This window comes from Bombina bombina, chromosome 4 (assembly GCF_027579735.1).
Source record: "Bombina bombina isolate aBomBom1 chromosome 4, aBomBom1.pri, whole genome shotgun sequence".
Lineage (NCBI taxonomy): Eukaryota > Metazoa > Chordata > Amphibia > Anura > Bombinatoridae > Bombina > Bombina bombina.
Window position 1 is genome coordinate 655,721,076 of NC_069502.1, and position 26,892 is coordinate 655,747,967.

Genomic DNA, 26,892 nt, shown 5'->3' on the forward strand with positions numbered 1-26,892 from the left:
GGGGAACAAGAACACACCTCCAGAAACAGCTGTTATAGTAAGTGCAGGAATATTAATTTTTCAACAAAATCTATCATACATTTTAAAATACAACAAACTAAATTTGACTTTAATGCCCATTTAATTCATGCCAGCTAAATTAACCCTTCAAGCCCAGTTGCTTTCTTAACAGCAATTTCTTTCAAACGTTCATATTCACATACTTTATGGTACTAGCAATGTAAACTGTTCTCTGCCCCTTTGGAGTAATGTACTGAAGAATGCTTCAGCTGAAGAGGTTTTTGTGCTTCCTGAGACTGATACAAACTCCCAGTTTTATATTAGAGGTCAATACCCTTTTCTGTTCTTTCTCCAAGTAGGTCCTTGTTTAGCTAAATGTAACCTGTCACTAGTGGAAAAGAAAGATCTATATATAACCTACTCCAACAATGCAAAAGACAGTGTACTGCACTAGTACCTGCATATATGCCACTTTTTCAAGTATCAAGACATTGAATATAACCCTTGTTTTTAAATTAATTAACCCAAATGACTATTCGTAGAGACCTGTGTCAGAGATATTTTACAAATGGTGACTATAAACATAACTACAAACAAATTAGCATGCAATAACATTTTTTTAGGATTATCATCTGCAAAATTACTAGAATGTTGGAATTATTTCTATCTAAGCATACTGTCTGAAATGTATTTACTTCAGTGTATTTTGTAGATCACTTTGTCACACACCATAAAAAAAAACAAATAAACAAAAAAACAAAAAACTTTGGTCCAACCCAAAATAGATTTATCTAATTGTCATAGTTTGTCTTCAAACAGAAATGAAAGATGATAATGGTGCTATGCGGCCTGGAAAATATCTTCCTAGAGTAGCTAAGTATTATGTTACAATATTGCTTAGCACTGTAGATCTTCTTCAGCTTCAGGAAGAAGGGTCCCAGCCAATGAGCTTTGAGCACTTGCATGAGCGGTAGAACTCAGAACTTCTTCAAAACTTCCTTGGGGCTGGTTTGTCCCTCCAACCTTGGCCTTGAAGAAAAAAAAAGACACAACTAATATCAATGAAAACTTACTTATAACTTCTAAGCTGTTCTATGCACAATTATAATCATGCTGAAAAGATGCAACGTGTTTGTCTTTTCTGCTTGATTATCTGCTGCTTTCACAATCTAACGATCCTACCTTTCTTTTATTTGTAAGGCTGTGCTAAGCATTTAAAGGGACACTGAACCCAAATTTTTTCTTTTGTGATTCAGATAAAGCATGCGATTTTAAGCAACTTTCTAATTTACTCTTATTATCAATTTTTCTTCGTTCTTTTGCTTTCTTTATTTAAAAAAGAAGGCATCTAAGCTATTTTTTGGGTTCAGAACCATGGAAAGCACTTGTTTATTGGTGGATAATTGTATCCACCAATCAGCAAGAACAACCCAGGTTGTTCACCAAAAATGGGCCGGCATCTAAACTTACATTCTTGCATTTCAAATAAAGATACCAAGAGAATGAAGAAAATTTGATAATAGGAGTAAATTAGAAAGTTGCTTAAAATTGCATGCTCAATCTGAATCACGGAATAAAAAAAAAAATTGGGTTCAGTGTCCCTTTAATCATTCTTTATATTTAATTTCATATAATGTAAAGCATTGAATACAGATTTAAAGGGACATTAAAGAATAAAATGGTGGAAATAATGTTGCATTCAAAGATTAGCCAGATAATAATATACAGATGATTTAAAAATAAATAAATAGGTTAAAGTGAATGTCAAATTTCATGGTAAAGTGCCTAGATTTTACAAATACTTACCTTCTTCTCCTGAAACACCGAATCGCTGATCGCCCTGCCTGCTTCTTCCTGCTGAACACAGCAATGACAAAACCGGCTTCCTCCAATCACATGGCCTCACCAGATGAAAGCTCCTGTGGGGGAAGCCGTGATTAGAGAGAGACGGTTTCGTCATTGCGAAGTACAGAGGAGCTGCAGGCGTGGGATTGGCGATCCGGTGTTTCAGGAGAAGAAGGTATTTGTAAAATCCGCTGCAATGTAAACTTTCATGAATGAAAGTGCCCCTGTTTTTAACAGTTTTTTTTTTTAAAATGGCACTTTATCATGAAAGTTGACATTCACTTTAAATACTGAAGAAATAAGCATGAAGGTTTAGTTTCTAAAAAGAAATTGACGCTGCCATGTTGAAACTTAGGTTTCCCTTACCCTTATTACATATGCTGTGGACAATTAAAGTCAAAGTGTACAATGTTAAAGGGACATAAAAGTGCAAAAATAAAACTCTAATGTGTTAGAGCATTATATTATTGCACTGCTAATTGTACATAATTAAGCATTTATTGGGACATAAACCTACTGATTCAGTCAGAGCATACAGTTTTACAACTTTCCAATTGACCTCTTTTATCAAATTTGCTTCAAGCTCTTGGTATACCTTGTTGAATGAGCAGCAATGGGAGCTAGCTGAACACATTTGGTAAACCAATGACAAGATGAATATATGTATAACTATCAATCAGCAGCTAGCTCACAGTAGTGCATAACTGCTCCTGACCCTACCTAGGTATGCTTTTTAACAAATTATACCAAGAGACCAAAAAATATAGATAAGAAGTAAATTAGAAAACTGTTTCATATGACATTCTCTGTCTGAATCATGGAAGTTTAATTCTGATTTTACTATCTCTTTAACATCGGCAAAATGATTAAACACATAGTTAAAATCATCTCCAGAGAAGCAATGGACTACTGGGAGATAGTTGAACACATTAGGTGAGCCAATGACAAGAGACAAATGTGTGTAACCACCTATCGCCAGCTAGCTCCCATTAGTGCATTGCTGCTATTGAGCAGAAGTACATATGGTTTGCAACAAAGGATATCAAAATAACAAAGTAAATGTGATAACAGAAAGGAATTTAAAAGTGTCTAAAAATTACATTCTCTACCTGAATGATGAAAGTAGATATTTAACTGGGTTTAAAGGACCATAATAATGAAAACATGACATTCTCTAATTCATTAGAACATGTAATTATAACACGACCACCCTCCTAACTCTATGTGTTTAACCCTTTTATAAGGTAAAGTATTGCTCGGGAGCCACAGAGCACTGCTGCTCCTAAGCGGAAACTGCCCCTAAGCCACTGAGCAGCTGGGTTGTGAGATGATTGGGCCAGCAGCAGTTTTCTTTTGGGACCAGACAGCAGTTCTCTGCAGCTCCCGAGGGGTAATATAACTTTGCAGAGTTGGAAATCCAGTGTTTTCTCCAGGACCTAGTTAATGGGTGCACCAACCAGCTGATTTCACTGAACAACCGGCTAAACATTTTAACCAATATTAAGCTAAAATTAGCTCATTTTATGTTTATTGCTCAAATTATCATTAAATACATTTATGTTAAATGATGCAATTCAAATGCCATCCAGCTGGTAAAATTATCTGTGGAGAACACTGAAAATCTACTGTATATAGACAATCAGGGAAAATGGAAAGCTCACAATTTTCAAAGTTAAATTACTGAAAAAATAGTCAAAATGAATAATGAAAGTACAGTATAATGCATAGTTGTTTTAATATATAATTAAACATTTTTAATATTCCATATTCAGAGTGTTTAATGTCCCTTTAACAAATGCCATAAACTGAAATAAACATAAGAACGTTGAGCTGGCAGCAGATAAGGAAACAGTTAGTAGCTAAGTAATTAATAAGCATCACATATTCAGTGTCACATAATACTCTGTCACATATTTAAGCATACATATATTTTTGTTAAGAATTGTATCTATTTTGTTAAATCTTGTTTGTTATAACCTGTAGTCATCTTCTACAGACACAGAGACATAGATTTTGACGGCAGATAAGAGCTATAGGCCCAACAAGTCTGTCCAATATTTCCTAAAAGTATAAACTTATCTAGTTGGTAGGATAGCCTTATGCTTATCCCAGACATTTGTAAAGTCCCCCCCAGTGTTTGTCATTACTACCTCTTGTGGAAGTATAGAACATAGATGTGTGTGGTATAGAGGCGCAGGTGTTTTCTTATTCTGTGCTCCAAAATTGCCTGGGAATGAAAGGACTTTATTTCTATGTGTGTAGATCAACACCATATAATTGTGCAGTATACTTACTCTGAAAAAAATCAGAATCCAGCTTCCTCTCAAAGATCTGAATGATATTTTGCGATTAGGTATTAGGTATTCCCCCAATCCACTGTAGCTGTAAATACAGGATAACGTACTTTGAATGCAGTATACAACTGGTGCAAAATGTGCAGTATACTTACTCCGATAAAATCGGAATCCGGCTCCTTTTGCAGCACTCCCGCTGGTGTAATTAAAAGAAATCCAAACATTTTACCTTTTTACTGCTCTTGAGAAAGACGAAATATCGTTGAAACGCGTAGAGCTTTTGATTATGAGCTTTTATCCATTTGTCCAAAGTGACATTTTAAATAAATTCGTATTTTTATGAACTTTTGCTTGCTGCCTTTTTGGATTTTTGGATTTCTTTTAATTACACCAGCGGGAGTGCTGCAAAAGGAGCCGGATTCCAATTTTATCGGAGTAAGTATACTGCACATTTTGCACCAGTTGTATACTGCATTCAAAGTACGTTATCCTGTATTTACAGCTACAGTGGATTGGGGGAATACCTAATACCTAATCGCAAAATATCATTCAGATCTTTGAGAGGAAGCTGGACTCTGAATTTTTTCAGAGTAAGTATACTGCACAATTATATGGTGTTGATCTACACACATAGAAATAAAGTCCTTTCATTCCCAGGCAATTTTGGAGCACAGAATAAGAAAACACCTGCGCCTCTATACCACACACCACTACAATTACCATAGTCTCATTTTGGGAGAGACTGATAGACGGCAGCGGTATATACAGAGGGGAGTATTTTAACCTGTGTACACAGATATTGTTTGTTAACATTCTAACATATTTTGTACATTTGTTTTGTTTATCTTTGAAGTATAGAACATAACCTCCTCTTCTGGAGACTCGTAAAGGGACGGTAAAGTCATAATTAGACATTCATGATTTACACAGAGCATACCATTTTAAACAACTTTCCAATTTACTCCTATTATTTAATTTGCTTCCTTCTCTTGTTAACCTTTGCTGAAAGGTTTATCTAGGAAAGCTCAGGAGCAGCAAAGAACCTAGGATCTAGCTGCTGATTGGTTGCTGCATATATACTGATTGTCATTGCCTCACCCATGTGTTCAGTTAGAAACCAGTATGGCACTGCTGCTCCTTCAACAAATTATACCAAGAGAATGAAGCACATTTGATAATAGACGTTTAAAATTGTATGTTCTACCTAAATCATGAAAGAAAAAGTTTGGGTTTCATGTCCCTTTAAAGAAACTTTTGCTACTGTCTCATCTGCAAGCCATACAAGAGAAGAGAAAAGCTTTTGCATTTTTTATGATTCTGTTATAAAGAGAAAGGTTGTCCAAACTCAAGTTCATGGGACTCCAAAGCAACAACTATCAAAGGTTAACCATACTGACACGCTTATCCTTAAAGGGACATTAAACACTAAATACATGCTAGATAGAATGATGCATTCAAAGAAAAGATTAGTCCATGACTAACATGTAGATGTATTTTTTAAAGTTTCATTAGTTGTTTAAAAAGTGACAAAATAAGTGTAAAGTTTTAGTGTCTATAAAACACTGGGAGTTGCCATGTTGTAACTTGTGTTACCTGCTCTGCTGTGGCCAATTAGGGTCAGTTATAAATAGGTTACTAGAGTGTGCAGCCAATGGCTGTGCTGGATTTAACAGTGTTCTGCACTTCCATTTCTAACAGGAACTGAAAAGCTCACAATTTCAGAATGGAATTACAGGCAAAGAGGACAAAATAAATAATGAAAGTATATTGCAGAGTTGTTTTATATACAATTTATCATTTTATATTACCATCTCAAAGTGTTTAATGTCCCTTTAAAGGGACAGTTTACTCAAGAAATGTCTCCCTTTTAATTTGTTCCCAATTATCCAATTCACCTGCTGGAGTGTATTAAAATGTTTACAAGTATTTCCATTACCCTTATATTGGCATTTGATATAGTTTACTTAACCTGTGGTATCCCCACCCATTCTGAAAGTTTTTGGCCTCGAGACCAAGCTGTGTTAACATAGCCAGTAGAAGAAATTACACTCCCAGTGGGTTATAGAAGAGATAAGGTAATAAAATGGTAATTTTCCATTGTTCTCTCCAAGTATTGGTGATTGGTTTGTGGACAGATATAAGATAAAGAAGCAGGTATATGTACACAATGTGATAAAGTAATGATATCTGATTATACCTACAAGCTCAACCCATTTTATTAGGTTGTGGCTACAAAACACAAAATCAGCTAATTCATATACACAAATAAACCTTAAAAAAGCAAATCTCATGCATTTTATACTCTGCAGCTGTTAAAAAAGTAATTGGAAACACATTAAGGGAAAAACAATTTTATAGTAAGGAGATTATGAATGAACTGCATGTAGGGTTGCCAGGTGTTCAGTATTTAACCGGACAGTCCAGTATTTTAGCAAGCCGACTAGTAAAATCTTCAACAAAAAAAAAATACTGGACACTTAATTGTCCAGATTTTTTTTCTTAAAGGGATAGGAAAGTAAAAAATAAACTTGCATGATTCATACAGAGCATGTCATTTTTTTTTTTTAACAATTCTTTATTAACCAACAAAAAAAAGTAATATTGTACAATAGTCTAATCTTGACTTATTTCAAGAGAGAGGAGAAGAGAGAAAAAAAGAAAAAAAAAATTTAAGGCAAATGAAGAAACAAAGTCAACCTCATCTAAGAAAAAACCAGAGACAAAACAGAAGACAAAATCAAGTTAACTTAGATAACCTCTGGCCCTCCCTCTATTACGGCGAGAATTTGCTTTTCATCAAGGGGAAAAAAAGGAAGGATAGGTAAACTTTATTCGCTTATATCACCTTATGTTGGGATTTTCTATTTTTATATAAAACGTCAAAACACCAAAAATCAGGACAAAACAAAAACAAAAAAACAATCAGACAAACAAAAAGAAAAAAAGAAAAGAAAAAAAAAAAAAAAGGAAGGGGAAAAGAAGGTGACCATCTCTCATTCACCTCGCCCAGCTACCAGATGCCTAGTAAGATTAGTTCAGAATTTTGAAATGGGAAAATCATATATTCTTTTTCATTTTCAGAGAGTGATTTAATATATACTGCCCATTTGTTGAAAAAATTCCTTATGTCCTCTTCATTGTCTATGTCTGTATCTTTTTGCTCTAATAAGCATTGTTTTTTTAGACAGTTTTGGATTTCGCATACGCTGGGCACTGAGCGCATTTTCCATTTTTTACAAATTAAGTATCTAGTAGCTAATATCGAGACAGAGATCAAGTTATCATTGGGGTGGCGTTCAGTTAAATTATCGTTACATAATATAATTTGATATAGAGTAAGAGTTACAGGGGGAATTTTCAACACCTTATTCAGCCAATATTCTAACTTGCACCAAGTATTTCTTACTTTTGGACAAAACCAAAACATGTGTTCTAAGTTGGCTGCCGGGAGTGAGCATTTGGGGCATTTATCAAAGCCTGAGTTGTGAACCCTGCGACCCGTTTCCGGAGTAAAATATGCCCTATGAAGAATTTTGATATGTGCTTCCCGCCAAGTAGCTGAGAGAGTTGTTTTTTTCACTTTGCTTATAGAATGTTGCACTGTTTTTGGGTCTACCCTATTGTGTTCTGACAATAAAGTCCATGTTAGAGCAAGTCTTGCTAAATTCTGGTTACCCCTGCTAATACCCAAAAGATGATAACATACAGAGATAGATATCCGATCCACAGTCATGAGTGTAAGCCAGTTTTCAAGTTTACCTAATTTCCAAGACCATCCTACCTCTCTAGTTGTTTCCAAGAAATAATGCCTTATCTGTAAATAAGCGAAGAAGGCTTTGTTGGGTAAGTTATATTCCCCTTTTAATTTTTCAAATGTTTTAATGGTTTTTCCATCCCCATCTATCAGTAAGATCAGTTTATTTAATCCGTTATTGTGCCATCTATTGAAAACCTCAGATTGTAGACCAGGTTGAAACTTTGGGTTCCCTATGAAGGTGAGGTATTTTGAAATTTTAGGGTTAAAAGATAGAAGCTTTGATACTTTCCACCAAGCCTTGATAGGGTTGGATATAGATTTAAGTCTTTTAATTTCTAAAGGTAGCTCTTTAGGAGAGGAGTGTAGGAGTGCTAGGGGAAGGTAAGGATCGCAGACATTACTTTCAAGATGGTTATTTAAAATATAATCCTTAGATAAGATCCAGCTACTAGCTATTCGTGCCAAGGAGCTGAGGTTGTATGCTCTAATATCTGGCAGTGCCATACCTCTGGAATCGCATGGGAGAGAGAGTTTTTTAAGGGAAATTCGTGCTTTTTTCCCTTGCCAAAGAAATTGGCTAATCAAGCTATTGATTAATCTTACATCCTTTTCATAAAGAATTACTGGGACATTCAGAAGTATGTAAAGCAGTTTCGGGAGAAGAACCATCTTAAATATTGCCACTCGACCCGAAACCGAGAGTGGAAGTGTGTGCCAGATCCTCAGCTTCTCTTTGATTTGCCTAATAATAGGGGGTATGTTAAGTTCATATAGTTTATCGGCATTCGCCGGAACATTTATTCCCAAGTATTTAAATGAGTCTGTTATTCTCTTGAAAGGGTTTTCTATACAAGAGTCTTTATCCCTACAGATCCAGAGAATTTCTGACTTAGATGTGTTTGTTTTGTATCCTGAGAAGGTACCAAAATGGTCTATTATCTGCATAAGTTTTGGGATATTAATTTTAGTGTTAGATATGTATAATAGTACATCGTCTGCATATAGACCGATTTTAATTTCATGATTTGAGATCTTGATTCCTTCCAGGTTTTGTCTTACCATGATTGCCAGAGGCTCAATGGCCACGTTGAACAGGAGAGGGGAGAGAGGACACCCCTGGCGGGTTCCTCTTTCCAGAGTTATTGATGGGGATGCCATGCCATTAATGATTAGGCGTGTAGCTGAGCCTTTATAAAGATTCTCAACAAATTCAGGGAATTTGCCCTTAATTCCAAATTTTGTCAGGGAGGTGTTGAGATGCTTGAAAGTGACAGAGTCAAACGCTTTTTCTGCGTCAATGGACAGAATAGCCATGTCCGGTGCTCCGGGCATTTCCTCTCTCCCCCCTCCTGTCTGCCGGGCCTTTTCCAGATATTCAAGTGTAAGTAATAATTCCCTTATTTTTGCCGAGGAGTTCCGTCCATTCATGAAGCCCGCTTGGTCCGGATGGATTACCTGTGGAAGTATTTGCTGTAGTCGAGCTGCTAAAATGGAGGTGAGAATCTTATAATCTGAATTGAGTAAGGCTATTGGCCTATAAGATTCTTTGAGCCTTGGGTCCTTCCCTTCCTTGAGGATCAGAGTTGTGTGTGATGCCGAGAATGAGGGAGGAACTGGTTTACCATTCATGTAGAAATCGTTATATAAATTTATTAAATATGGAGACATTTCTAAAGGAAGAATTTTGTAAAATTCACCAGGTAAGCCATCCGGACCTGCTGCCTTATTAGTGGGGAGACCAGAGATTGCCTCAGTTAGTTCTTGCGCTGATATGGGGGAGTTAAGGCTGCTGATGTCTTCGTCCGTTAGTGAAGGGCTTTTGATCATATTCCAGAACTCCGTAGCCTTGTCGTGATCATAGCCTTTACAGGAGTATAACTCCTGATAATATTTCACCAATGTGGATGTGATTTTAACCGGGTTTAGGATTTGCACACCCTTCTCTAGAAGTTCTTCGATGTAGGATTGCTTTTTTTCGTTATTGACCATTCTGGCAAGCATCTTTCCGGACTTGTTCCCAAATCTATATAGTTTAGCCTGGGTTTTTAATTCTTTTTGTGTTTGTTGAGTCAAAGAAAATGTATCCCGGGCTTCCTTAGCCTGTACGTACTTAGACCAGTTTAAGGCGTTCTTCTGTAATATGAATTTATTATATGCGTTAGTTAGTGCTTTTTGTATCTCTCTCTCCCTTACCTTCAATTTCTTGGTCAAGGCTATGTTGTAGGCTAGGATTTCTCCTCTAAGGACCGCCTTGGCGGCTTCCCAGAACAGTTCTGGACGTTCGATGTATTCTGAATTAAACCGGAGATATTCCTCAAATTTAGATCTAATGTGGGTTTTAAATTTCATATCTGTCGCTAGATAATATGGAAAAAAGAAGCGCGAAGATTTGAATCTTGATTGTTCAGGCTTGATGTCTAAAGTAATAGGGGCATGATCTGATAGCAATATAGGGGTGATTCCTGCTTGCGCTCTCAAGGAGCCCAAGCGCTCATCTACGAGAAATAGATCTATACGAGACATAGTTTTGTGCGCTTTTAAGAGGCACGTGAATTCCTGAACATCTGGATTCTGACTTCTCCAGATATCGTATAATGCTAAGTTTTGTTTTAGTTTCTTAAACATTTTAGATTCTAAATTATCCTTTTTCTGTTTTTTCTGCTTCATGGATTCTCTAAGTCTATCTAATGGGGAGTGCGGTGCCATGTTGAAATCGCCACCTATAATTGAGAGCCCCTGATTGTACAGGAGGAGTTTGGTTTGAATTCTATTCCAGAATTCTGGGTCAAGGGTATTAGGGCCATATAGATTGCAAATTGTATAAATTTCCTGGGCGATTTTTACTTTTATTAGGACATATCTCCCCTCCGGATCAGGCTCGCAGTGGATCACCCAAGCTGGGCTCTTTTACCAATTAAGATTGCCACTCCCCTTTTTTTGCCTATGCTTGGCGAGAAGTATACGTCTCTTACCCATGAGGACTTAAGTTTGTTAGATTCTTCTGAGTTGAGATGGGTTTCCTGGATTAACCCTATATCAGTCTGATATTTCCTTAGTTGTGTTAATATGGTTTTCCGTTTAATGGGGGTGGAGATCCCTCCCACATTCCACGAAACTATTCTAAGTTTTTCTATTTTTCTGTGTCTTTATAGCATGAAAGTGAGATGAGGGAGAGAGGTAGGGGAAGAGGGAGTGGAGAGAGAAAAAAAAAAAAAAAAAGAAGAAAAACAGAAAAAAACACCACCTGACACGTATGCAACTTGCCCCATTTAGCCCTGCATAGGGGGTCTTCCCAGTTATTGAACCTACTCTGTTTAAGTGGGAGCTACATCGTCTGTTGCTAGGGAGTCTAAAGATGAGAAGAATTTCTCGGCTGTGTGTGCCTCCAGGAAAAAATGTACCGTTTCATTCACAGTAACTTTTAATTTAGCTGGGTAAAGTATGGTCGCATTTATTCCAGAATTTATGAATTTAGTGCATATAGGTGCCAGATCTCTCCTCTTGGAAGCTGTCTCAGCCGAGAAATCCTGGAAAATAAGGATCTTAGCTCCATTAATAATGAGAGGTTGTGTTTTACGGTAGTGCTGGAGAAGAGAGATTTTGTCCTGGTAATTGAGTAGCTTTACAATAACAGGTCTAGGCCTATTGAATTTTTGAGCTGACTGTGATGGGCCCAATCTGTGGGCCCTCTCTACCAAGATGTTGTTGTGTAAGGGCGGGAGTTTGAGAGCTGTCTTTAGTGTGTCAGAAACAAAGAGGGCAAGGTCCTCATATTGTTTCTCCTCTGGGAGACCTATTATTCTGATGTTATTTCTTCTGCTACGGTTTTCAAGGTCTTCTAGTCTCATAAGGATTTTTTGATTACTGCTACTGATGCTGTCCAGCTTAGTGCCTTGTACTACTACCGTGTCTTCCAGATCAGATACTCTCTGCTCGACCTCCTGCATTCTTGAGGAGAATTGTCTAATTTCCTGTGATAGGGAGGAAATATCCTGCTTAATTTCCATCCTAAGAGCATCGAATTTGGGAGAGAGGGCATCGGAGATGCTGGCAACTAAGTTTTGGACATTTAGTACTTCAGGTGTGGCTGCACTTAATAAAGTTGATTGAATCTCAGCTACTGAGTCCTGTGTGTTTTTGGATTTCTTATCTCTTTGTCTACCTGCCATTCCTGGTGAGGATGCTTTAGAAGAGATACCAAGAAATTTATCCATGTACTTCTCTATAGAAGAGAAAGAAGAAGAGAGAAGGAGAGAGGGAAAAAAAAAAAGAAAAAAGAAAAAAAAACCAAAAAAAACCAAAAAAAAAAAACGTGGGAGTGCAGGGGAAGTGGGGGAAGGTGGGGAGATGGTAAGTGGCCTGTGGGAAGTGATTGAGTCGGGTAGGAACTTGTGAGTGCACCAGATCTAGGGTAGTGCCTTCGTGTGGAGTTTTTCAATTGTGTTGCTTGTGATTACAAAAAAAAAGGGAGAAAGTGAGTTAGGGAGGGAATATATCTCAAGATCCCTAAAAGGGAATCAGTGAGGTGGGCGCAAGGGAATGCGCCAATTCAGTGTCGGGCTGTGACTTGTGATGCCCTACTTAATTTGCGTGCAGTTTGGGTGATTTGTGTAGATGAATGAAAAGGGGAGAAAGAAGGAAAAAGGGGGGAAGGGGGGGGAAGAAAAAGAAAAAAAAAAAAAAAAAAAAAAAAAGGAGAGGCGTTTAGAGTAACGTTGTGTATTCGCGTTAGCCCTATATATTATTTATCTGCTCGCTTTTTCTAAGGTATGAAGGCTTTAGTATTTTTGATCACTGGGTTTAGGATATTTGACAGAATAATAACGACAATAAGTTGGTAAAAAACCTCTTTAGCAATAGGAGGTCAATTATCAATGCTCTTGTTGTAATTTTAGTTTTAATGCAAAATAGCTGAGATAGAGTATCTTTCCCAAGTTTTGAGACTACCAGATATTGCACAGTGCTGGACATATATTTATTTTCTTATGGCCCAGTGTCTTTCAGTATACTGAGTATCAGGAGTTACCATGCTCTTATTGGTAATAAGTGATATGGGTAAGCAGATAATATTGATTCAGGCACTTCTTTAATATCTAAGGGCTTGGTTAGAGGTATTTTATTTCTAAGAGAAGGAACTAGGGGAGATTACCCCTGTTTACTATTATTGTAATAAAGTATTGAATACTACAGGTAGATCAGGGGGTTGCTGCCTGTATCCCTATTGTATCTTTTTCCTAGACACAGGGCAGAGAAAAAACTCAGGTAATACAGATAAATTTTGCTTTTCCAGCTATACTATCTATAATGTAGACCTTTCAAAGGGTCAGCAAGAGTGTTAGTTAGTAGTAAGATTCAGTTTAAGCCTTAATGACCCAGCTTTAGTAAAATATATGTAGCGTAGTAACGCCTTTAAAAAGCCATCAAACAAAGACAATTCCTTTTTGCATAAGTAGTATAAGTATGTACGTAATCTGACAAAGCTAGACAGAGTTATATCCAAAACAAGAAGAAAAGTGCAACATAATCAGTTAATAGTATCAGGTTTTGAAACTTTTGTATCAGAGAGGGAGAAAGTAAGGGAGCATATTCAAGTTGTTAAAGACTAAACAAGTATTCTCAGAGAAAGAGTCTTTTTGTTCTCGGTCTCTTCTTGGGTTCAAATTGGCCCTTTGTATATTTTTAATCCACAGTTATGATGCCAAGATAAGGAGCAAGAAAGCTTGCTGAGTGTGAGTGCTCTAAACGATTTAGCGTCTCTGATTTATCCCCCTTGATAGACCTCCAGCCCATTCACCAACAGCCTGTTTCTTTCCCTTTCTCCCCCCTTCCTCCTCCTATCCACCTCTGCCTTTAGTGAATTAACCTTTAACGGGCCTGGCCTTAGACCTTAGGAGCCTCTTCAGGTGTCCAAGAGCAGTGTTTGACCCACAGTGCAGTAAAAAGAAAGTTCAGGTAAACTCACCCCTTGCCTCCGCCTGTCCGCTCGCCGTGTTCGCTAGCGATGTCCAGGTCCCTGCAAGCTGACACGGGACTGCCTCCAGTAGTTGTTTCCCCTCTGCCCTTATCGAAGAATACGCTCGGCTCTCCTCACGCAGCAACGGTGGGAGGAGAGCAGGAGGGCTGCATCATACACCGGCGTCAGCCGGAGGAGGACGGCTCCAGCATCAGGTCCCCAATCCGAGATCTAGCCCAGCTCCCTCCCGCGCAGCACCGGTGGGGGAGGGAGAGGGCGGACACCAAGCTGCAGCACTGCAGGGGGGGCACTTCCAACGATGCCACAGGTAAGGTTTATATAATTACAGAGCGGTCGAGGATGCTGAAGATTTTCCTGGCGAGGGCTACAGGCGGAGTGGGGGAGAAAAAGTTTGAAGTTTGAGCGGAGTGGCAGAGTTTAGTTTGAAGGGGGAGGGAGATACAGTCCAAAACAGAGAGCGCAGGTAGCGTGGTGGGAGATAGTTTTTAGGCTGGGTAGGTCAATAGAAACAAGTTGAGTCCAAGCAATGAAAAAGTTAATATGGACCAGTGGGATGGTGGGCCACTGGTAAAGGGTTCCAGAGCTGCTTTTACCAAGCTGTCCTTACAAAGAGCCCCAAGACTTGGGGCAGGCGCGCAAAACAATCCACCGCCAGTATGTGTGTGGCTGGAGCTGTGGGCTCAGCAACACCTGTTGAGCTCCTCCTCCACCGGAACCTCCAAGAGCACACAGTTTTAAACAACTTTCCAATTCACATTCAGAGCATGTCATTTTAATACACTTTTAAATTCACTTCTATTTTCAAATGTGCTTTGTTCTCATTGTTAAAAATGAATATGCACATATCCTACACTAGTGGGAGCTAGTTGCTGATTAGTCCCTGCACACACTTGTCTCTTGTGATTGGCTAACTAGATGTGTTCAGCTGTCTGCCAGTAGTGCAATGCTGTTCATTCAGCAAAGGATAGCAAGAGAATGAAGCACATTTGATAATATAAATAAATTGGAAAATTGTTTAAAATTGTATGTTCTATCCAAATAATGAAAGAAAATTTTGGGATATCCCGTACCTTTAAGTATTCGAGTGTTAGCTAAATGTATAAGCCCTTCTATGCTCCAACGCAATACAAATATAGAGCAGAAAGAAGAGTGGGGCAGTCAAGGGACTCATATCACTTCTATTTATGTTTGTTTCTATAAGACAAAGAGGTAAAATTATTGAATTGTATGTTACTGGCAGCCAAGTGCAAAATGACTACTCAGTAGTGAAACATATGCATGGTGGGAACAAGAGTGGTAGCTGAGGTAAAGTTTTTAGGGGGGGCATTGTGTAACTCTGCATATCATCCTGCCCAATCACTAACACTTTGTCCAGTATTCTTGTGGTAAACAGCTGGCAACTCTAGCTGCTTGGGGGGGTGACAAGGGGGTTGAGCATCCTTTACCTAATATAGACTGTGCCTTATTTAAATGTATCTGAAACATGCTTATAACAGCGAGAGATCACTACTTTATCACATTGCTGTAATGATTCTGCTACAGAGCTTAGCATTTTCATTGATTTGCCCACAGTTTTGCTAAATCTCTTTAAGTCATGAAATGACTCACACAGGATCTTTTATTCTGCAGTAGTGGGAGTACATTCAATACCAAATGCATAGAATACAAAAATAAAAAAATACAGTGTTTTTAGATATAGGCAGAGTCTACTACTAATGCACAATGTATAATGCAAGAGAATATTCGCTTACTGAACAAAATCTATTCTCTTGGAATACATTACTGGCATCATGACACTTGCAGAGATAATATAACACCCAACATTTTGTTTATTTACACTAGATGGATATTTTTCTAGTCAGCAGCACAAGCCAATGCACTGTGTGATTAAATTGAATCTTTCCGCCACAGTAAGCGAAAGTCATAACTGTTTGTTGTTCACAGAGGCATCAGTAAAGTAGGATTTTCAGGGAACACTGTAAGGGGTTTCCAAGGTAACATGGAATATCACTGTGCTTTAACATTCTGTACTTCTTTGCATAGCACATTGCTGAACCCCCATCACTGTGTCTAATTCCACTACACATTTTGGTCTGCCATCTGTTAAATTATCTTGCACATCATTGTACTCTATAGATCTATCAAGAGTTAATGGAAATTTCTTGAGGCAAGTCTACATTTCTATCACAATACCCTTCATCTCATGTTGTATTCTTAATGGAAACCTAATATTAACCTCTTCTCTGTTAGAAAGAGATGCACTTTGTTGAGCAGAAATACTTTGCAGCCCATTTGTGTGCAGCCCCAAGGTACATACAAATGCTGAATTTTTTAACAGTACTATTATCACAAGGAACATTAACTCATTTTTACATATGCATTGCTATCATCCATTTAGCAGAACATTGCAAAAATCTGCTTGCAAAATAAATGTTTAAAGCATTTAAAACTGTATTAAAATAAATAAATAAAATGTTTTGTAGTGCAGAGACGTACCCCTTAAAAAGTGTCTTGAGTATGCTTATTTTATCCCCTCCCAAACTCCAGAGGTAAATTATAGTATAGGTAAGTAATAAAAAATACACTGCAAAGATTTTATGTTCCTTTAAAATTAATCTTAGTGACAATATATGAGGATTGTGTATAAAAAAAAACATTTCACATAGGTGATTATCACTCATGGGACAAAGATATTGTAATTTTGAAGTATAGCCATGCAGTTTTGTCTAATATTTTGTTGAGGTGAACATTAACCCTGGCACACTATCAAATATTTATGCTACAAAACTGCTGTATTAAAACCTTTCTTCATTTTGGCCATGCACAGTTTGGCTAATGTCCTTGTACACAATTCCAGTACGAGTGCCGCTATATAAACAGTTACATACTAATTAACAAGACGTTTGTTTTATATAAACTAAGCTGCTGCTTTGATTTATATGACTATAATGACTTTTTAAATCTCTCACCTTAGGTTTTTTCAAACACAACAGTAATGGAAAAGCAACTTATAAATCAATAATTAAAACAAAATTACATATGAAAATGCGAGCCAGCAATGGATGGGGCATGCAACACAAGGTGGGCAATTCTAGTTGTAAACACTCACACTGGGAAGTGCACTCACTGCCAGTTTAGAAAAATCATTTATAAAATGGATTCACCAGTCTTGCAAGTAAAAACAGCCTAATGATGCCTCTCCTTTGAGAAAGTTTTTCATCACTGCTTAAGTTCCTTAAAGGGACATGAAACCCAAACTTTTTATTTCATTATTCACATAGAGAATACATTTTTTTAAAAAAAGTTTCCCTTTTACTCCTATTTTCAAATTTGCTTCATTCTCATTTTATTGTTTGTTGAAGCGATATCTAGATAGGCAACCTGAAGCACTACATGGCAGGAAATAGTAGTGCCATCTAGTGCTCTTGCTTACGTATAACATTCTTGCAAAACTGAAAAAAACTGGTGCCATATAGTGCTGCACACACATGCACACTCCTGAGCTTACATCCCTGCTTTTCAACAAAGGATAACAAGAAAAGGAAGAAAATATGATAACAGTAGTCAATTGAAAAGTTGTTTAAAATTGTATGCTCTATCTGAATCATGAAAGAGAAATGTTAGGTTTTAGGTCCCTTTAATGTTTTTCATACAGGTCCCAAAGAGCTCACCCTTCTCATATGAAGAGGCTACTGGCTCAGCAGCACATAAGAGACATTAAGCACTATTTGATTGTGAGTAAAATAGTGTGCTTGTCCCACCTACCCTAGAGAGGCCAAAAAGCAAATTCCTTAAACTAGATATCAAAATGCTGCAAAGCACAGTTGAAAAACTTTGCTTTTCAGCCTTTCTAGGGACCTTGCAACAAGCACAGTGCTTTACATAAAAAACTAAATTTATGCTTACCTGATAAATTGATTTCTTCTATGGTAAGACGAGTCCACGGATTCATCCTTTACTTGTGGGATATTATCCTTCCCTACAGGAAGTGGCAAAGAGCACCACAGCAGAGCTTTCTATATAGCTCCTCCCTTAGCTCCATCCCCCCAGTCATTCGACCGAAGGTACAAGAAGAAAAAGGAGAAACTACAAGGTGCAGAGGTGACTGAGTTTAAATCAAAAAAATATAATCTGTCTTAAAATGACAGGGCAGGCCGTGGACTCGTCTTACCATAGAAGAAATCAATTTATCAGGTAAGCATAAATTTAGTTTTCTTCTATAAAGGTAAGACGAGTCCACGGATTCATCCTTTACTTGTGGGATACAATACCAAAGCTACAGGACACGGATGAACGGGAGGGACAAGACAGATGTTTAAACAAAAGGCACCACTGCTTGAAGAACTTTTCTCCCAAAAATAGCCTCCGAAGAAGCAAAGGTATCAAATTTGGAAAATTTGGAAAAGGTATGAAGCGAAGACAAAGTCGTAGCCTTACAAATCTGTTCAACAGAAGCATCATTTTTAAAAGCCCATGTGGAAGCCACCACTCTAGTAGAATGAGCAGTAATTCTTTCAGGAGGCTGCTGTCCAGCAATCTCGTATGCCAAACGGATGATGCTTTTTAGCCAAAAGGCAAGAGAGGTAGCCGTAGCTTTTTGACCTCTACGTTTTCCAGAATAGACAATAAACAAAGAAGATGTTTGACGAAAATCTTTGGTCACTTGCAAGTAAAACTTTAAAGCATGAACCACGTCCAAGTTGTGCAATAGATGCTCCTTCTTAGAGGAAGGATTAGGACACAGAGAAGGAACAACAATTTCCTGATTAATATTCTTATTAGAAACAACCTTAGGAAGGAATCCAGGTTTGGTACGCAGAACCACCTTATCAGCATGGAAAACAAGATAAGGCGAGTCGCATTGCAATGCAAATAGTTCAGAAACTCTTCGAGCCGAAGAGATAGCAACTAAAAACAGAACTTTCCAAGATAGAAGCTTAATATCTATGGAATGCATAGGTTCAAACGGAACCCCTTGAAGAACTTTAAAAACTAAATTCAAACTCCATGGCGGAGCAACAGGTTTAAACACAGGCTTGATTCTAACTAAAGCCTGACAGAATGACTGAACGTCTGGAACATCTGCCAGACATTTGTGCAGTAGAATTGATAAAGCAGATATCTGTCCCTTTAAGGAACTAGCTGATAGCCCCTTCTCCAATCCTTCTTGTAGAAAGGACAAAATCCTAGGAATCCTGATCTTACTCCATGAGTAGCCTTTGGATTCGCACCAATAAAGATATTTACGCCATATCTTATGATAAATTTTCCTGGTGACAGGCTTTCGAGCCTGAATCAAGGTATCTATGACCGACTCAGAGAACCCCAGCTTGGATAAGATCAAGCGTTCAATCTCCAAGCAGTCAGTCGCAGAGAAACTAGATTTGGATGCTGGAACGGACCTTGAATCAGAAGGTTCTGTCTCAGTGGCAGAGTCCATGGTGGAAGAGATAACATGTCCACCAGGTCTGCATACCAAGTCCTGCGTGGCCACGCAGGTGCTATCAAAATCACAGAAGCTCTCTCTTGTTTGATTCTGGCAATCAAACGAGGAAGTAGAGGAAATGGTGGAAACACATAAGCCAGGTTGAACGACCAGGGTACTGCCAGAGCATCTATCTGTACTGCCTGAGGATCCCTTGACCTGGACCCGTAACAAGGAAGTTTGGCATTCTGACGAGACGCCATCAGATCCAATTCTGGTGTGCCCCATTGCTGAATCAATTGTGCAAACACCTCCGGATGGAGTTCCCACTCCCCCGGATGAAAAGTCTGGCGACTTAGAAAATCCGCTTCCCAGTTCTCCACTCCTGGGATATAGATTGCTGATAGATGGCAAGAGTGAGTCTCTGCCCATCGAATTATTTTGGTAACCTCTATCATCGCTAGAGAACTCTTTGTTCCCCCCTGATGATTGATATATGCTACAGTCGTGATATTGTCCGACTGAAATCTTATGAATCTGGCCGACACCAGCTGAGGCCACGCCTGAAGCGCGTTGAATATCGCTCTCAGTTCTAGAATATTTATCGGGAGGAGAGCCTCCTCCTGAGTCCACAAACCCTGTGCTTTCAGGGAATTCCAGACTGCACCCCAGCCCAATAGGCTGGCGTCCGTCTTCACTATGACCCATGCTGGCCTGCGGAAACACATTCCCTTGGACAGATGATCCTGTGACAACCACCAAAGAAGAGAGTTTGACCTTTCAGTGCATGAGGGACACATTCTAAGTGGAGGTTCCACAATGGCTTCTAAACATATTGAACATTGAATTTCCTCAATGTCAGACATGTTGAACAGGCTAGTAATGACTACAAACAAGCATGAAAACACTTTATTTAGTGAAAAAAATAACAATCTTAAAAAACGGTACTGCGCCTTTAAGAGAAAAAAAGCATACACGTTCTGCAAAACAGCCTAAACATGCACCAAATTTTTAAAAATTTTGTATGTAGACACACTATAGGTAGTAAAGATTGCACCACAACATTTTTTAACAATTAACCCCTTAATTTCCAAACCGGATCGAAAATAGGCCCAGATCCGGAAAAAAAACCTCAGCACCTTGCCACAGCCCTGCTGTGGCCTTACCTGCCCTCAGGGATCGAAAGTGTGAGGTAAAAGCTTCAATTTGGCCCAAAACATACACCAGGGCCCTCAGGAGTTGGAGCTTGCTGCTTGCTCACCAAATTAACTGCGCATCTGAGGCGCGAAAATAGGCCCCGCCCATCTCACTCGATGTTTCCTCAGCCTTAAAGAACTGCACCAGAGCGGTTATAACTAGTCATGTGGGTTCTAAGACCCGAAAGTTAAGCCATATGTGCCCTAATAAAGTTGCCCAACACGTTTATTGCCCACAAAAATGTTAAAGCACTCCCAAATTCAAAAAACGTTTGCTCACAAACATTTGCCATTCAGTGTCAACCATATATGTAATTGGCCCCAAATGCAAGCTAAGTAATGCCCTTCTTTTAGCTCTAGGATTACTGCTTACCCTTACCCTCCTGGGTATAATGTCAGCCTTTCTGAAATACACAGTCTCTCCAGAAAAAATATGACTGAACATACCTCATTGCTGCATAGCATGAAACCGTTCCTCACACTGAAGTTTCCTGTACTCCTCAGCCTCTGTAGGAACAGCAATGGACCTTAGTTACAAATGCTAAGATCATCATCCTCCAGGCAGCAGTCTTCATCCATCTGCTGTGAAAGTGATTGAGGAGCACAGGTGAGAATGAGTAACAAAAAGGTTTATTTGAAACGGCTTGCAATGTTACAACGCAAATGAGTGAAACAGAAAACAAACAGTGTGAGGGGAGAAAAACATGCTCCCCGGGGCTAATACATGACAAACAGAATCTACTGTAGGAAAGCAGACTACAAAAAAGACAGGTATACGCGTTTCAGCAGAATGCCTTACTCATTACCTGGTTAAAAGTAAATGTGTGTGCTCTTTAAAAAGACTAGTAGGCAGCTTCCTATTGGTTACTAGGGACCCACCCCCTTGTTGCTAGGTGTAAACAACAAACCAATTACGAAGTTCAGTAGATACACAGAAAATCACTGCCAGTGTTAACATTGAAACTCCTAAAGTATTATGTGATAATCTGAAGAACAAACGAACTAACAAACTTATCATTACTGCATAAATTAAATAAAATAAAGGGGCACCAATTTATCCAAGTTATTTTAACTATCTGGGTAAGGGTGACCTAATGCAGGAAAATACAGATGAGGGTTTGTAATCTAACTATGTCATGTGTTTCATGGGTAATATGCAGTTCATCATTTTTTTCTCTTTGATTTAAAGTGGAGCTTCTGCTTCCATACACTCTGAAACATAATACAGAAAATTATATGAGAATAGTTATTCAAGACATTATACAGATTATCATTTGAATTCTAAATTCTAAATATTTTAATTGCACAGTCGGTGAACAACACTAATTAGTCCTAGATAATGTTCCTGGAAGGGAGGGTAAAATTTAGGTTATTCTAGTGTGAACAAGTATCCACTAGCAAAATAATGGTATTGCATCAATAGCAATTGTTGTCTAGATAACCTTGCTAATGAGGTTTACCGGGAACAGGGGCCAAGAAGATGGTGAGAATATGTGGGCAGTAAACTATAGTTCCACTTACGTGAAGCTAGCCCGAGATGTTGCTTACTCGGTTTTGGATGAAGAGGCATAGAGAGGTGAGCAGGACCTCGGGCTGGGAGAGAAATAAGTAACAAAGGGGAGAAAAAATTCTCACCAAAAGTTTATTAGGTCATATTCAGAATTGAGACCTTCAGGAACTCTTGTCCTGAGTTTGAAAATCCAAAATACTTCTCTCTCCCCCAGCCTTCGGTCCCTATCTTGTCCCCTCTTCAGTGGGGGGACCTTTTCTATGACGGTCCAAGAGAAGTTAGAGGTATCTTTAGCATGTATACCTGCAAAATGTTGTACCAGAGGGGTGGATAATACTCCCGCCCTAATATCTGCTAAGTGTTCTTTTATTCGGACCCTGACTTCCCTGGTCGTGAGACCCACATATTGAAGTGAACAATTCCTACAGCTAATGAGATATATCACATAGGTGGATCTACAATTTAGACATGTGTCTATTTCAAAAGCTTGGCCAGTTGTTAGTGAATTGAACTGATTTCCTGTTGTCACTTTCTCGCATGCCACGCAAGTTCGATGGTGGCAGCGGAAAGTGCCCTTACAGCTCAACCATGATGACACATTTTGGCCTTGTGTTTTCAATCTAGTAGGTGCTATTAGGTTGCCTATGGTTTTATTCTTCTTATAGGATACTCTCAAGCCTCTCTCTACTACCTCCTTCAATCTGTCATCAGCAGACAGCATGCAGAAGTTTCTCTTGATGATTTGACAAATATCATCATATTGTTTAGAGTATTCTGTTAGGAAAATGATCTTGTCATCTGTCCTTTGTTGCGGACTCAGTCTTTCCCTCGAAGCCCTAGATGGTCCAAGGAGTTTGTCCCTAGGTATACTCTCTACAATTTTCCTAGCCTTGGAGATGACCGAATCCCTATAGCCTCTCTCCCTAAGCCTTCTCTCTAGGTCATCCGCCTGTTTATTGTAAACTGCTGCATCGCTGCAGTTTCTCTTCAGGCGGATGAACTGTCCCTTTGCAACCCCCTTGAATACTCCTTGCGGGTGACAACTTTTTGCATGTAAAAGGGAATTCCCCGAGATTGGCTTCCGATAGGTTTCTGAGGCTATTGTCTGTCCTGGCTCACCTACCAATGTTACATCTAGAAAGTTGATACTCCTACTTTGTACTTCATGGGTAAAGTGGATTCCCATGGCGTCATCATCAAGGCTGTCCAAAAAGATCTGTAGGTCAGACCTATTGCCCCTCCATATGAACAAGAGGTCATCTATAAAACGGCCATACCAAATAATACATCCTTTGTGGGGATTGCCATCTCCAAAGACGTGGGACAGCTCCCACCAACCCATGAATAGGTTGGCATATGAGGGGGCAAACTTTGCCCCCATCGCTGTCCCACGCCTTTGGAGAAAGAAATCCCCTCCAAATTCAAAATAATTGTGGCTCAATAAAAAATGTGTTACCTCTACTACATAGTCCACAAAGGCAGAGTCTGACCCCCAGTTTCTTTCCATAAAGAAGCGTATGGCCTCCAATCCCCTCTCATGTGGAATGGAGGTATAGAGTGACCTTACGTCAGCTGTTACCCATAAGAAATCTTCAGCCCACTTCACACGTGAGAGGAGATTGAGGACATGCTTAGTGTCTGAAAGGAAGCTCCAGAGTGAGCTCACCATTGGTTGTAGCACCTGATCAAGCCACTCTGACAGATGCTCCAGGAGGGAGCCAATTCCACTTACAATTGGCCTCCCCTGCACATTCTGGACAGACTTGTGTACTTTGGGCAAGTGATTGAAGGTAGGTATTGCTGGGTTGGACACCAACAGGTAATCCCTTGTATTGTCATCAATAATGCCCATCTCTACTCCATTATCGACAAGGGAGGCCAACTGCCGCCGATAGAGCCTTGTAGGGTCACCTGCCAGAGTGGCATAATCATCCTGATTCCTCAGTTGTCTATAAGCCTCATCCTTAAACTCCTCTATACCAAGTACTACTATAGTACCCCCCTTATCCGCGGCCCTCACCACAATATTAGCATTGTTAGCCAAGCTATCCAGCGCTTTCTTGTGGTTAACAGAAATGTTCCGTTTTTGGCCTCTTGTGGAGCTATAATATAACCTGGTGAGGTCTTGCTCTACCCTTTGCTGGAATTTCTCAAGAATTGATCCCCTGTTATGTAGGGGATAAAAAGTTGACTTACATTTAAAGGATGGTGCTCGAATAGACATCCCAGTAGTGTGATCACCCTCTGTTGCCCCCAATGTTTCCAGGGCTCTAATATCACAATACTCCTGGAACTCAAGGTCCCCTCCATCCCCATCCCCCCTGATTTCAGGAGGCCTAAATGTAGGAATGGATTCGGGACTCTCACAATCTCCAGGTAATGAGTAAGGCATTCTGCTGAAACGCGTATACCTGTCTTTTTTGTAGTCTGCTTTCCTACAGTAGATTCTGTTTGTCATGTATTAGCCCCGGGGAGCATGTTTTTCTCCCCTCACACTGTTTGTTTTCTGTTTCACTCATTTGCGTTGTAACATTGCAAGCCGTTTCAAATAAACCTTTTTGTTGCAACTCATTCTCACCTGTGCTCCTCAATCACTTTCACATTGTTTCTATTGGCCGCCTGGAGTGAGCACAGGCAGGAAGTGAGCGCAATACCGGACCGCACAGCCTGCTTGTTGTCAGGGACGTTTGGCAAGGAGGCGACACACACACCGCACTTGGAGAGGAAGCTGCCCTGGGAGCTACACGGCGTTATTCACCAGTGGAGACACAAGTCACACGGCAGTAAGCAGTAAATAGCGGACAGAGGATGATCTCCGGTGGGTAACAGCAGGATCAAAGGTACAAATTTGCTTCTTATCCCACAGTGCTCTATCTAGCTAACCACGCTGTGAACTTTTGCATGCATATATAATACCTCTGTACCGGCGGTGAGATAGTGGTTAAGGGGCACCGGTCTGATAAGGGAACAGACGGAACCCCACTCCTCCTATTTATATGTACTCATGTGCTCAGGATTACTTCAAGAGAGCACTGCATAACTGTCAATTGATCATACCTTTACAGTTTATGAGCACACTATTGGTGCTAGCATACTACGCCAAATTTTACTCTTCCCCACAGCTAATTCCCTGAATTTGACTTTGTTCATCCATCTGCTGCCTGAGAGTAAATAGTACAAACCGGTACCATTTAAAATAAACTCTTGCTTGAAGAAATTAAAAACTAATATTTTATCACCTCTTTCACTTTACCCTTCCTAGTACTTAAGAGTAGGCAAAGAGAATGACTGGGGGGTGGAGCTAAGGGAGGAGCTATATAGACAGCTCTGCTGTGGTGCTCTTTGCCACTTCCTGTAGGGAAGGATAATATCCCACAAGTAAAGGATGAATCCGTGGACTCGTCTTACCTTTATAGAAGAAACAAGATATATAGAAACATAAAAACATGCAAACATACAGTACATTTTGACGGCAGATAAGAGTCATATTTCCAAAAAGTATAAACTTATCTGGTTGGTAGGATAGCCTTATGCTTATCCCAGGCATTCTTAAAGTCCCCCACAGTATTTGTCATTACCACCTCTTGTGGAAGTTTATTCTATGGAGTATATTTATGAAAGTGCGAGCAGACATGATACAATGTAGCGTATCATGTCCGCTGCACATCGATAAATGCCAACAGCATACGCTGTCAGCATTTATCATTGCACAAGCAGTTCACCGGAACTGCTTGTGCAATACCGCCCCCTGCAGATTCACGTAGGGCTTGTCAATAAACCCGATCGTATTCGATCGGGTTGATTTCTGTCCGCAGCCTCAGAGCAGGCGGACAAGTTATGGAGCAGCAGTCTTTAGACCGCTTCTTCATAACTTCTGTTTCCGGCGAGCCTTCAAGCCTTCAGAGCTTGATAATTCTGCCCCTATGAATCAATCACCCTTTCTGAATTATTATAAAGCCATGTCATTGTCCACCAACAGATCATCAGCGAAGAAACAATCTATCCTTATGGATGGGTTTGGATGTCTTGCATAAGGTAGCACATTTCAAATGGTAAAAGACTTAAGTTTGGTCTAAATATTAGTGTTGTCTTGTAAGATATGTCAATTAAATATAACAGAAATATGTCTACACTAAGATTTAATTGCAGGTGTAATGAATGGAAACAAGAAGCAAGAAAATCAAACAAAATTCACATCCCTTACCCTCAGAGAAGTGACTGTACTCTCAACTCTTTCTTCAAAAGACTTGAATGTAGGAGAATTCCTGGGGAGCAAAACAATAGAATGTTCAGATTTTTTTAAACAGAGTGGTCAATAAAATAACATAACATTTATTTACTGCCATATGAAAGTTCTTCCACATTGTATGGAATGTACATGAAATAATGGGCTTCTAAACCTAGGAATACATGCACATTGTCTGTCAACTGGGAACGAATGTAGCCTAGTAGCTTGTTCTGTGGGCTGGTATTTACTCGGGTTACAGACTATGGTGGCTCACTTGCATCACTCACAGAAATTAACAGCTCTAAAGGGATCTGATCCACTCAGATATACATTGTCATTGTGGCCTGTATAGGCCTTATCATGGGAGGTACAGTTATGTTCCTCTTAGTCATTTGAATATGCTGAGGGGAGGTGCTTAAAAAAAAAAGGTTTAATAAGCTGTCGTTTGAAATATTGTCCAGCAGCATCCCAGAAGAAAGATTCTGCAGGGCAACAGGTTGACTCCACCTAAAATGGCAGGTCAGTTACAGAATGTTCCTCACAACAAGAGATTTGTGCTGCTAACCCTAGATGCATTTTTTGACCTGTATGAATTTTGTCACTGCAGGTGCAGCTATATCTTACCCAGTGGGCAATGGGTCCACATCTGTTTGCCCTTGTCAC

The 26,892-nt window shown here is 39.3% G+C and overlaps 1 protein-coding gene across 1 annotated transcript in view; it reads right to left on the minus strand.

Annotated features, from left to right (window-relative positions):
- Positions 1-894: 894 nt before the first annotated feature.
- TPD52L1 (TPD52 like 1) overlaps positions 895-26,892 on the minus strand; it is a 202,365-nt gene continuing 176,367 nt past the window's right edge. Inside the window, exons 7-8 of the mRNA XM_053712141.1 lie at positions 26,206-26,266; positions 895-1,029 (exon numbers count right to left, since the gene is read on the minus strand). Of these exons, the coding sequence (XP_053568116.1) occupies positions 898-1,029; positions 26,206-26,266 (193 nt within the window). The 3' untranslated portion in view covers positions 895-897. The remainder of the gene's footprint in view (positions 1,030-26,205; positions 26,267-26,892) is intronic.